The sequence below is a fragment of the Nothobranchius furzeri genome, chromosome 16, assembly GCF_043380555.1.
Source record: "Nothobranchius furzeri strain GRZ-AD chromosome 16, NfurGRZ-RIMD1, whole genome shotgun sequence".
Taxonomy (NCBI): domain Eukaryota; kingdom Metazoa; phylum Chordata; class Actinopteri; order Cyprinodontiformes; family Nothobranchiidae; genus Nothobranchius; species Nothobranchius furzeri.
In genome coordinates this window covers 58,305,423-58,318,970 of record NC_091756.1, presented here as the reverse complement: position 1 = coordinate 58,318,970, position 13,548 = coordinate 58,305,423, and the positions used below count along the sequence as shown (strand labels likewise).

At 43.0% G+C, this 13,548-nt stretch overlaps 1 protein-coding gene across 7 annotated transcripts in view; it reads right to left on the bottom strand.

The window, feature by feature from the left end:
• evi5b (ecotropic viral integration site 5b) overlaps nt 1-13,548 on the bottom strand; it is an 86,829-nt gene that overhangs the window by 28,031 nt on the left and 45,250 nt on the right. For 5 of the 7 annotated variants that reach the window (XM_054749639.2, XM_015962316.3, XM_015962318.3 and 2 more), the window contains 10 exons: nt 9,338-9,562; nt 9,121-9,195; nt 8,886-9,011; nt 8,662-8,805; nt 8,207-8,296; nt 7,427-7,524; nt 5,767-5,827; nt 4,867-4,920; nt 3,898-3,930; nt 3,376-3,528 (listed from right to left, as the gene is read on the bottom strand). In XM_054749639.2, the coding sequence (XP_054605614.1) occupies nt 3,376-3,528; nt 3,898-3,930; nt 4,867-4,920; nt 5,767-5,827; nt 7,427-7,524; nt 8,207-8,296; nt 8,662-8,805; nt 8,886-9,011; nt 9,121-9,195; nt 9,338-9,562 (1,059 nt within the window). The remainder of the gene's footprint in view (nt 1-3,375; nt 3,529-3,897; nt 3,931-4,866; nt 4,921-5,766; nt 5,828-7,426; nt 7,525-8,206; nt 8,297-8,661; nt 8,806-8,885; nt 9,012-9,120; nt 9,196-9,337; nt 9,563-13,548) is intronic. The other 2 variants (XM_054749638.2, XM_015962320.3) reach the window with 2 other exon arrangements.

Sequence of the window (13,548 nt, the reverse complement as noted above, 5' to 3'; positions counted from 1 at the left end):
TCCGGGAACGCCTTGGGGTCCTGCCGGAGGAGCTGGTGGACAAGGCCGGGGAGAGGACGGCCTGGAGCTCCCTAGTTGGGATGCTGCCCCCGCGACCCGGACCCGGATAAGCGGAGGAAGACGAGACGAGACGAGAATTTCTGCCTGAAACGATCAGTGTTGTGCCGTTGTAAGGTAAAAACTCTTCACTGCATTTGAATTTAAATCTGCCACCGCTATTGGCTAAGAAGTATGCTATGATGTAAACTGGTACATTATGATGTCACAATGTCATGAGTGTGTGTATTTGTTAGTGGGTCCACCCTCTCGGTCTGCTAGGCAACAGCATTTATTGCATTTTTCAAACATGAAGTGGGAGTGGAGTACACTTCTTGTAAGGGGTGACTTGCTCTTTAATATGGCCGATCGGTGTGAAAATCTGAATTCATGCGTGACAAAATAGATTTTGCCCCAAAACCAGAAGTGAGAAGGGAAAGAGGCAAAGACTTCAACTATGTAGATTTTGTTCCTCGTGATCGAATTACTGTTGAGCACAGGAAGACGGTCACCCTAAAGCCAGTTTGTTACTGGGCTGAAACTGTTGGTGTTAAACCGCGAATGGCATCAAAACATCCAAAAATGTTTGAGGGTTCTCCGTTTCCTTGCGTGAACCACAAAACCCAACTCTCACGTCACTGGCATCATGCTTGTGTTCAAAAACATTGCAAAGCAAATCACCACTCCAATTACTCACGGGGCCTTCACAGACCTCTCCAAAACCTTTGGTAAGTCAGAAAGTGTGAAAAATGTAAGACAACCAAAACACAAATGAAATTGTGAAAATAGGTGAGAAAATTGCAACACTTTATGAAAAAATTGCGACGAGTAAATGTGTGCAACTGTCTCAGTCTTTTTGCAGTTAACGTTATTTACCCTACATGCAAAGCGTTTGTGTCACCAGCAGTCATGGACCAGTGCAGACTCCAGGCCTACTGTCAGCTGGTAAGGTTGGGAGGTGACATATTTTGCAGAAAAATTTTAAAATAACAAAATAACTGAATAAAACGTTGCTGTTTAAATGACGTACAGGAAATTAAATAAGATAAAAGTGTTGGTGGTGACAACCCTACTCCCTTCTGAGTGACAACGGGGAAAATCAGCTGGTGTGACGTCAGGAAGTGCCACACGGTGCACAACATAATGAGCAGCAATGCTACTGGAAAAATATATATTTTTAAATGTGCACTCATTTCCTGCCTGGACAGCTTTTCTCTGTTTTATTGAGACATTAGCGGACAGAGCACTCTGTCAGTGTTGTTCACCATGAAACAGCTGCTGATGCAAATGTTTTACTGAAGCCTCCTAAAAAATTGAAATCTGGGTATTTTGGATATCTTGTGAATGGTGCTGCAAAAAAATTTTACTGACTATTTTTGAAACAACAGAAAACAACTTTAAAAACTGTTTTCAGGAAACAAGCAAAGTGCGCAAAGTATGTATTTTATTAGGTTCAGACAGGTTAAACAGCTGTATAAGTACTGCTACCCGGTAACGTTTAACCTTCTAGTGATGCTCTTGTTTACACGAGCCATACAGCAGCACGGTGTTATTGTAGGAGCCATATGTGCCATTTCTGTTTGCGCACTTGAGAGGAGGCTTTGCCTCATGTTGTTGGTTAATTGCTTGTGGAAGCACCAGCCTACTTAAGCCAACACAGATTGGACTCAGGTGTTGCTGGATGGGACAAACAGTTTTCTACTGTGTGGCGAGGACTGTGGCTGTGTGTGACGGACTCTGTGGACTGTCATTGGGGCAAGTAACGCATTCAATTGAAAACCACTTTAACTGCTGTGAAAGGATCATGGACTTTTTGGAAGAAGACAAATAATAAACATCATCAGAAATAAACACAAGCTGCAATTCTTTTAAACACACGTAAAGACCGCCACCCGCATCAGTAACCAGTAGTGCCAGTGTATAGGGCATTGGCGCTACATTTCAGTTATTTTATGAAGAGGAGAAACAAATAATGATTTTCCTAATTCAATGAGTTATTGTTAAATAATCTGGGTTCCACAATTTACCAAAACAACCCGGCTTCTGATTTTTACTTATTTTAAGCAGCCCTAATGCAGGCGTCATGACGACACTAGTTTAACACTATCATTGGGACTATAGTTTGTGTGTTGGGTTTATATATGTTAAACCAAAAATATAGTAACAATAATGAAAATTATTCTATGTCTCTGCAGGCCTAAACTACTCCTGCACTAACAAACGTACGAATTGAGAACTAGGGATGTAAGAAAATATCGATATGGCAATATATCGTGATATTTTTTCCAGCAATATTATATCGATATTCAAAAGCTGTGTATCGGAAATATCGAATATGGCAATATATCGTGATTTTTTTCCTGCGATTATTACATCGATATTCAAAAGCCGTGTATCTAATCTTTGAAAGAATTTACATGCAAACATTTGTGTATTTTCTTTTCGTTTTGTGCAATTCAATCGCCACCCGCTAGTTGGCAGCAGTGTGCAACGGGTTTTGTTTCCACCATTTAAAATGTAAATCCCTCCATCATGGGTCAGATACCTCATGTTAAACATGTTACGTATCAGTTTGGACAGTTTATTGAACATTCTTACAATAAATTCAGTAAAAAAAATTGCTTGTAACGTCTGACTGAATGTATCGCAATATATCGTGATGTATCGTTTCGTCTCCCCTGTATCGTGATATGTATCGTATCGCCAGAATTTCAACAATACACATCCCTGTTGAGAACCATGCAGAAGTAGTCATTTATTTTGGTAGACTGATGCTCAGGACACATTTCTATTGTGTGTACCGTCGTGGAGCCCTTTACGCATGCTAAAAGCCACGACTTTGTCCTAATGCAAACACTATTGGACTGACACCGGCCAGGTGTGACAGCCCTAACTAATAGGCCATTCCCATCTGTACCGGGTCGGCCCGGGCCGGGTAGCGTAGGTTGTTTACATATCTGGGTGGCCTGGTATTTTTCCGGGCCAACCAAGGCTCATTCTCGGCCCTCTTCTCGAGGGGGTCTGCTTCAGGCCGACCAGGGCCAACACACCCACTGCTGACAGCAAATTCACACCTTCCATTAGAGCAAGCCTCTGATTGGTGGGTAGAATCAGCCCACATGGGCTTAAGGCAAGGATGTGTGGAATCAACCGGGCCAGGCTGGGGCCGACTGGGGCTACCCGGTACAGATGGGAATGGCCCATATCAATACGATGGGACACCCCTTCGCAGTCAGACCTGGAAAGAGTCCCAGATGTGATTATGTCGATCTTGTCCTACACTCATGAGGACCAGAGCAAACTCATCCAGCCAGCGATGTTTTCCGTTGCCCTTCTTACCGCTCGTGGTTGCTGCTGCTGCTGAAGCTGTCTGATGGTATTCTTGGCCTGCTCCAGCTGAGCACTGGCCTCCTCGCTCTGCTGTTTGACTGTGGTCAGCTCCCGCCTGACCAGGTAGTTTTCCTCCGCCTCTTGAGCTCGAGTCACTTGTCCCTTTGGACATAAGCAACCGAGGAGGAGTTGAGTAAGCACGACAAGAAGTGAAACGGACAGGTGGAACGGGCGGGCAAATCACAGAAGAAGTGGGAATGGGGTTTCTAACATGACATGCTTGGTTTAAATCTAGCAACAATGATTGAAGTTAATCCTCCAGTTCTCTTCAGCAAGGTTTGAGATGCTCTAATATTATGGTATTCCATGCACTTAATGTTAAAATAATCTGCATTAGCTCTTTTTTTATTCGAATCACTGGATTATGGATCTGTCTGTCCATCATTCTGCTAATTGTAGGCATGCAATGCAAAAGAGAAAGTGGGAAAGAAGAAGAAAGTTGTGGCGATAAAAGGAAAACAAAGAATATACCTGAATCAATCTATCTGCCAAGGAAGCACTTTCCTACAAAACAGAAATATAAAACAGAGACAGCAGAGAGACAATCTGAAGAACGGGTAAAAGCACACAGAAGAACAACTGATCATTTTAAAGAAGAAATGCAATGTTCATTTTCCCTTCAGATATAGCGCTTTATCCACTCTATAATGACCTTCATTATCAGGGTTGAAAAGGAACATTGCATGCAGCAAATGTGGTGAGAAAAGCCCAACAAAGCTGGGGGCAAAGTGAAGAAATGAGTGGTGCTCCTAGAGTGAAGGTTTCAGACAGAACACAAAAACAAGTAACCAGGGTTCAAGCTGCTAAAGCAGCACTGGAAAAGCTGCGGGACAGTTCAACTGAGCGGACACGCTGGCGTTTAATGAGATTCTCCGAGGTTTTTAACTGCTCTAGTTAATGGCATTAAAAAATAAAAATGGAACAGAGACGTGTCAGCGAGCAGCAGCATCCTGCTTTTTAAACGACTTGTTTAAACGTCTGTGCTGATTCCTGCAGGCAAATGCCGCCGAGACAACACCAACCCTTTCTGCAGCACCCCTCATGCGTGGTGCAGCAATGGTGCCCGTTCGCAGACGCGACGTGGCGAGGAACCACCAGTGCAACCAGCCATGCAGTGCTTCAAGACCCTCAAACATAAGCAGATCCATTCACATTTCATTCATGCTTGTTACAGTTTCTGCCTCGGTTAGTCTGCACTGCAGTTTAGGACTGAGGGAAAGAGACATCCTGACAACCTGCAGTCACAATTAACCAAAGTCATCAACAGCGTGCCATGGAAACAGGCAACTCGTGTCCAGCTTACACAGCCCAGTTAGTGGAAGAAAGGCCTCCGGCATCAGGAGACATGCGTGATGCAAGACCAGAGAAGCTGGATGGATTAGAGGAAGACGTGCGTCTGTCAGGTGGTGAGGCACTTGTGACAACCTGTGTTGCACCCACCTTTTCTAGTGTGTCTATTCTTTGTTTCAGAAGCCTGTTTTCTGTCCGTAACCTCTGAAAAACAATTCACACAACACATCAGATAGGCCACATTTAGCTCTGTCACAACATGTTAAAGTCCTTTATATTGTTAGAGTAGCATGATGTGTTACCCCGGGTTTCCACGGGAGCCGCCAGCAGCACGTTACTGCAGCAGCACGTCTAGCTGCTGCTTGGCCCTTCCCACGAGACGCAAAGCAGCAGGGGAGCAGCTGTCACCGACCGAGCACGAAGTCACACGAGTGACTTCGTCAGTAAACACAACAACAAGCAGGAGAAAACTACAACATGGTTTGTGTTTTATGTTCTGTCTGTTTTATAATCGCCAACACGGACCTGAAAAACAAAGGAGACCGCTAGCTAGGTGATAACTTCTCACGGGGCCGCTCAGTTAGTAACCTTTTTTAAAAGTAAAGCAACTGGAAGGCAGTACGTTCTTTATTCTGAAAATCTCGGGAGCTTCTCTCCATTTCCGCGTCCGATTTCCTGTCTTTCCTTCCCCAAAAATGTCGAACTTGACCCGTTTCAGAGGCGTCGCGCGTAGAAAATAGAACCGGCGCGTAAAGGCCGCGACATGCTGCTCCTGAGACGCGGCTGACCCGCGCTGCTGACGGCTCCAGTGGAAAAGGTTCTGTTGACCACAGCGGTGCCTATCAGCAGCTATGACGTGCTGCTGCAGTAACGTGCTGCTGACGGCTCCTGTGGAAAGCCGGGGTTAGACTGGAAGAGATTATTCTGCCTTTAAAAGAGAAATAATACACAAAACCAGTACTTTTTCTGTGCTTAAGCATGCGGTCGAGTATCAGAATCTGACACTTGTGTCACTTACATTAGAGGTCATGATTTTTAATGAACACACACCTTTATCTCCACCTGCTCTTCCATCTCTTTTGTTTTGATTGTAGTGTAATCTTTTTCTAACCTGAGAATTAAAAACATTTCAAATAAAAGTCAAAAGTGACTTGAAACAAATTATTTTCAAAACTGAAATGATAAATTCCTATTAATCCAATATACGGCGGCATAATCCGGCCACTCAAAAGGTAAAAGAACAAGAGAGAAGGTTTTTTCTTTTGTTTTCAAATGAGATTAAACTGGAAAAGTTGAGAACCCGGCTGTATTGTTTCAGTCAGAGGTCAGCCATTACGCTGTTCTTTTTTTTTACACAAAACATGTGTTTTTTTACCCTGACGTGTTTCCACTAATGCATCTAGTCGTCAATGCCTCTGGAGTTATCCGCCACCAACACCGGCGATCTCTGATGATGACTAGAGGCATTAGTCGAAACATGTCAGGGTGAAAAACACATGTTTTACTAAACTGCGTAAAAAAAAAGAACAAAGGAATGGATTACGAAGTTGAACACAGAACGAGCGTACAAAAGAGTCAGAGGTCAAACCTTAACTTCTACAGTAGTGTCAACATTGAAGAACTTCCTTCAATTCTTCGCTATAAAATTTAAAACCATCAAACATAAAAAAAAACCAATTAATTATTTTTATTCCCAGGTAAAACTCAAACTGCAGTCGTGACCACTTAGAACTACAAAGTTTTTACAGGCTGACTTCATCTTCAGATTTAGGTTATGATGTGTGAGCTGAAATCTTTCTTATAAAACCTTGTCGGCACTCCGCAATCACAGACTGGGACAGTTCAGCGGCCAGGCTACCGGGAAATGTCTCAGCACGTTCACCGCTAACAGCATGTTCCAAAAGTGGTTTCTCTGGGGATCTAGGGTCACATTATGAAGTGAGTGGAGTTTATCCAGGTGGTGATCAAATCCAAGCATCTTATTTCTGGGTGGAGGGAACGGCTCACAAAACAGGGTATCTGCAGTTTTAAGGGAGCCCAATTTAAGACTGTTTAAGACCTTTTTTAAGGCCACTTTGACCAAATTTAAGCTATTTTTAAACTAAATTTAAGCTATAATTTCCAGCTATTGCCAGGAACCGGTGCTAACCATGTCGCGAACGTGGGATTAGCCATCCAGTTACCATTGAACTTGCACTTCCCCATGGCGCAAGCTCCCACTAGCATAACCAGCTAATGTGCTCATCTAAAAATGGCCCCCTTTCACAACCAACTGAACGTGTACGGTTCCGCTTAAGCCAACATCGTACACACAAAAGATGCTGAACACCAACTAGAAATTCACGAAAATGACAAAAATAAAATAATCTTGTTTATTGGGCCTTTGGTAATTTAAGACCTTTGGAAACTGTATTTAAGGATTATTTGTCATTTTTAAGGAGTTTTAAGGCCTTAAATTTGGAAAAGCAAATTTAAGACTTTTTAAGAACCCGCGGATACCCTGCAAAAATAACTTATATTTCTGAAAAAATGACATCTTAATAGTGCCAACTGTAATGTGTTATATAGTGTGCCTCTGGAAGGTGTCAAATAGCAGCAAGGCTATAACCTTTAACCTCAAAAGTGGGACACAAAACATTCTCCTTCTCATCCTTTTCATTTTCTTTTGAGACGTTTTACCACACCATCTTGGTATCTCAGGTGAGCTTACTTCTTCATTTTCTTAGCATTGTATTTAACTTGATATGCAGCCTGGATGACCTTATCTGGTCCACTGTCCAACTGGTGTGGGATGACCTTCTGGAAGTGCTAAAAGAGCATAAACAAACAGAAGGAGAATAAGTACAACACAGCCTGTTGTTTAGCACTCTGGCGACTTCGGAGCACTAGAGTTAACTCATTCACTGCCAATGACGACTAAAGTCGTCATTTGCATTTTTTTTTACTGTTTGAGCATCGGAACGAGCCCCCGCGCTGAGAGAACAAACATCTCAGCTCTAAAGCCGATCTTCATCCGCATACGTCACAGATCACATGATCAGGAAGCAACACATCCATGTGTTTGGAGATCGTTTTGGGCCGTTCCTGTAAAAAAAGCGAGGAGCGAACCGGAAAAGCGTCTGCCATCACAATTCGACAACGGATTATGAAAGAACGGATAACGCTCGAAACACGCGGCTTCTTCCTGATGTAAGAGGTGAGTCTCCGATTTGTTTTGGTTGTTTTGGCATCGACATCATGCTAGCGCGCAACGTTCTGTGACTCTTAAAAAAACAGTAAAAACGGTGAGAGACGCTGGCAGCGAAGGCCGTTAGTGATCAGGAAAGGGCTGGCAGTGAATGAGTTAAAGTCAGCACATCCATGGGTATGAGAAGGCAGCGCACATGCATCAATTACCTGGGTGGGGTCGAGTTTCCTCCATGAACACAATGCGTGTAATGAACCTTAAATCTGAGCTAGCTAAGAGAGGAGTTGTGTAATGACAGTCTACCTGTAACATTCCCTCCATGTCAAGCTGGATGAGTTCAGCCTGGTTCATCTGCAGGATGGCTAGCCCCACACGGAAAACGATCTCCAAACCCTGAGGACAAAAATGCCCAAGAATGAGAGGCAAATAAACCCCAGAGTGTGGTTAAGTGTTTTATTATATGTGCATTAAAATATGTCCAATTTATTAAAAACTCTTTACAATTTAATGTGAGTTTAACCTTTCTCCAGCAGGAGGCAGTAGTGCATCAGCTTTCTGTGACGGTTATCTGTTTACCACTCTTTTTTTTTTTTTTTTACAGGCAGTCATTCCAAACATCCTCCAAATGTTTATTTATTTATTTATTCTTGAAAAACACATTTTTAAAATAAAAATCTAAAGTTTTAGCAGAGTCTGAGGGGTGAAAACTCTAACGGGTGAAGGAAAGCGGGGATGATCCCGGGCTTCTTTTCACTGACCTCACACATAAATATATCAAAAATCCTGGTGGCAACAGGCAACGGAAAGGAGGTGAGGAAAATGGTGAGGAACCACGAGGAGGCGTACATGGAGGTATGAAAGCTCTGAGCCTGGAAATGTATGTGTAGCTCTGGAAGCTGCTCCTGTACACAAGAGTCATACGTGTTTGCGTCATTTACACCAAACACCAGTGTGAACTGGATACTCAGTCTAATGTGTCTACCTGGATCATGGATTCAAACTGGTACATGCAAAGTCCCAGTTCAGCCATGCTGGGTTTGAAGAGCTCCCGTAACCTGTAGTCTTGCATCAGCTTCACGAACACACAGAAGGCCTCTTCTTCTGGCATCTAGAGGAGTAAAAAGAACACATTCAGTTATGAAGGATAGAGCGGTACTACTAGCAAGAGAAAAGGCAAATTGCTGACTTTATGGCCGGGTTATGAATGGATTTGTTACCTGCATGAGCAGCAAACCAACAATGAAGGCACTTCCCTGACAGTATCCAACCTCGCGGTCCACCAGAGAATAGGCCTAAGGAAGAAGAGATTAGCTTACAAGAGGTTTAAGCTCATCTGAAGCTTAGTGTATCTTTTTCACACCTAACTAGTAATACTACGTAAACATCAGTCCTACAGCGCATCCACAGGTTCCTCAGTGACAGCACTTCTTGTACCTTCATGACATTGAAGAGCACTTCTTGTCCCAAGCTGTCCTTCTCCTTAAAGAATTCATGTTCAGGATAGGTGCGAGCGATGTCTCTTCGTATTAACTTCTCACACGGCGATGTCATCTTCAGGAGCTCTGAGTACTGATCCTTGATGGGCATATTCTGGGCATTACACAACAGCTGCCACACGATAGCCCGGAAGTGGTGAGGAACACCTTTTCTCACCAGATCCTGCAGAGAAAGATTGCAAATGTTCGTGTTTTCTCCTGGGCAGCAGCGGAGTGGGCGGAGTCTGTGTTTGATGTTATTTAACAATAGGGATGCCTGAAAACTGAAATATTGCGATATTTCGCCCGACGACAAAGAATGGATATTTAAAAGCAGTGAATCAATTTTTCTACTGAGAATCTACATACAAACATTTACTCTTAATTTTGTGTGGTGCAACTCAAACTCCAACTGCTAGGTGGCAGCAGGCGTTACCACCTTCCTTCTGAGGGAACCGGATCTGACAACACTTGATGTGTCTCGGAAGCTTCTGGCTTGGGTTTTCAAATCAAATCCCGTCTTAAGAAGAGAAAATATCATTAGTCTTTTAGCAATGCTACAAATCATATCGCCACCCCCGTACTTCCATCCATCCATCCATCCACTGTCTGAACCCGCTTCGTTCACGCTGGGGGGGGGGGGGGGGGGGGGCATCAGCAGTTTTGTTAATAAAGTCTTGTTTGTTAAGGAAAATGTTTTCTTTATAATTGTAATTTGTTAATAAAACACCATATTATCTTTGTTTTGTAAAGAATGTGAAACTGCATGAAACCAACATCGGACTGACAAACAACAGAACAGTTATATGTGAAGCCACATCTGTTTGTATTAATGTGGAGTTCGTCTGTATATTTCCTTAGTTGCTATCTAAATACATTCTTTGACTCTAAATATTGCTTGGTGTCTTTCAATAAAGTTCTTAGATTTTATTTTGCCCCATTTCATCAACATCAAGAGCTTTTGATGGTCACCGTTTATCATGTGCTTATATTTTACATTTCCTTTAGAAATTCAAACATATTTTCCCCATTAAGTGTTGATTTTTGGACTACAGGACTACAACCGCTAAGACTACAACCGCAAAGTTGTTCTGACCAATCAAAATCATAACGTGATAACGTCACTTCCGTAAGCTTCATGTTCAGCCAATCAACTACTTTGACGTCATCGGCAGTCGAAGGACCCCGAGCCGATCCTGCACCCGAGCAGATCCCGTACCGACACCGGAGTACCCGGAGAGAACCCACGCATGCACAGGGAGAACATGCAAACTCCATGCAGAAAGACCCCAGGCCGGGAAGCGAACCCAGAACCTTCTTGCTGCAAGGCAACAGCTCTAACCACTGCACCACTGCGCAGCCCACCCCTGTACAGTCATAGAGATCGTATCGCCAGATTCTTGCCAGCACACTCCCCTATTTCATGATAAATGCTGACCAGTAATAATAACAGTGGGAGAAAAAGGCTGCTACTGATGAAGTGCCATCTACTCTCTATGTGGTAAAGAGTTTTAGTGGAGAATCCACTTGATCTGCTACAACTAAACAGAATTATTTCACTGCGGAGGACTTTGATCCAACACCTGTAGTGGACACTTTGAAGTTTGGCAAGAATGCAAAAGGGGGTCCAGCAGCACCATTTATTTTTACAGCAGAGTCTATTTTTACAGCTTTTCTCCAGACTGGTGAGAATTCTCTTCATTTAGCTAAGGTGTGCACTTTTACATCCCTGCAGCAGCACAAAGACCATGACTGTGTGAAACCGTGGTGAGTTTAGCTTTTATTTTAAATCCAGCCACGAGGAGATTAAACACATATTTGGTGTCCATTTTTGTAACATCTGGATTTGGACCAAATGAGGAGAATCCAGTGGCCATAATAATAAGATTTCTCTACAGATCAGCAGCTCGTAATATTATAGCTTCTACTGCCAAACTTCATTGTCATGGAGGATCCTGAAACGCTGATTTGTTCCAATGAATTGTTGCTGATACAAGTTTATTAAGCAATTTCCTCTGCTGACAGAGAACACTGCTCTTCCTGCAGTATCTGGTTTTGTGTGTGTGTGTGTGCGCGCGCGCGCGTGTGCACACTTGCATCTGGTCAGTCTCCAGGGTGCATCTGGAGCAGAGGTCCACCCACAGACGAGCAGTTGGGGATCCCGTTCCCTCAGCAGAGGCTGGAGGAGACAAACTGTGCTTTGTTCTGTCACAGCAAAACTGACTCTTTTATATCTTGAATGTTGAACAAAAGCTGCTTTTGAGGCCCTTTGACACTTTAATCGCCCACTAATTCCACTCCCACATAAAACGTAGAGACATTACATGTTCAGGTCTAAAAGCTAACAGCCCCCCTCCAATGATTATTTATTTATAACAAAACTATTCCCGACACCCAGCAGGACTGCTTTCCATTTCAAATGAAATAAGGGGAGTGAAAACACGAATAGAGCGGATTCAGGTTCTGCTGACAAGGACGGAATGATGAAGTTGTCTTCCTTCACACAACAGAAACATTTCCTCTGGAAGGCAAGAGGAAGAAAACATCGATCCTGAGGAGACCTCCTCAGGAGTTATGAATAATGCTCTAGTGTCAACAACCGATTCAGATTCAGATTCAGATTTCAGATTTATTGGCCAAGTAAAATTACATTTACAAGGAATTTGTCTTCGGTAGATGTTCGCTCTCTAAAACATACAACAACCATAATAAATGAGAATAAAAATACCTAAAAACACATAAGAACATGTATACCCACACACATGTTCATTTACACACACACCTATATACATATATACATACCCACACGCACGCACGCACACGCACACACACACACACACACACACACACACACACACACATCCATAAGCATACTGAATAAGTATTAAAAACTATAGTAAAAGGATGGTAAAAGAATCTACAGATTCAGGAGAGAAATGGCTGAAGGAAAGAAACTGTTCTTGTGTCTGGTAGTTTTTGTGTACAGTGATCTATCGCGCGCGACTGCCAGATGGGAGGAGATGGAAGAGAGTAGATGCAGGATGTGTGGCATCTTGGACAATATTCACTGCCTTTTTCCTGCTCCTGCTGATGTACAGGTCCTGGACAGAGGGCAGTTGGGCACCAATGATTTTTCCTGCTGTTTTAATAATACGCTGTAGTCTGCATTTGTCCATTTTTGTGGCTGACCCAAACCAGACTAGATTACTAAACCAGATTACTACTTCTGTTAAAACACTGATGACACAATGCATGCTCACAGGCTCTTCACAACACTTCCCCACTGACACACACACACACACGCAAGTACTAACATGCGCACATGCACTAAACTACCCTTCCCATCTAAATAAATGTTGGTCTTTCAGTCTCGTTTGCATGTCTTCCTGCACATGAGGTCTAAGTCCACACATGATATGTATGTTAGCTAAAGTTGGCTGCCCCCTCCCCCTTCCAGGAGTTTCTAGACAGAGTTGTGTCCCATTTGATGCTTGAATGATTCAAAGAAACAATCTACTAAGTTTTCTGAAGCGGTTTAAAATCAGGAAACTACAAGTTCCTGCTGCGACGTTTAAGACTCGTCATTTACATAAACTAGAAGTGCAGTTTCAATCTGCCACCATTGACTGGGAACAATATCATCACAACACTGCACAGACTATCTGTAAAAAAAACAAGCAGCCTAAAATTAGAACCAAATGTCAAGAACTGAAATAAGTTCAAGAGCAACAGCATGGGGCCACCCTGCACAAAGATAGCCTGAATAATTATCTCTGACTAGTAAACACCCAAACATTCAAGAGCTATTGAAGCATTTGGCCCAGAGTCTGATGCTAATGCCAGAAACAACACATTTATATAAAACAACAGACCACACTCCTTACTTCTGAACTGGTATGGCCATCACCACAAAAAAGTTATCATAAGAGCTCCCGCTCTTTACCTGCAACAGTGAATTGAGAATGGAATAGTTACAAAATGGTTTTAATAACAGTGGTAACTAAAGCCCCCTTCAGACAGGCCATGAAAAACGGAAATGTTCCGGAATCTGTCCGTAAGACCTTTCTGTCTGAATACAAACATCCGGATAACGTGTTCCGGAATTTATCCGGACGAAGCCCCTAGTAACAGGTCCGGACTTGTTACGGACAGGGTGGCTGCTTCAGACTG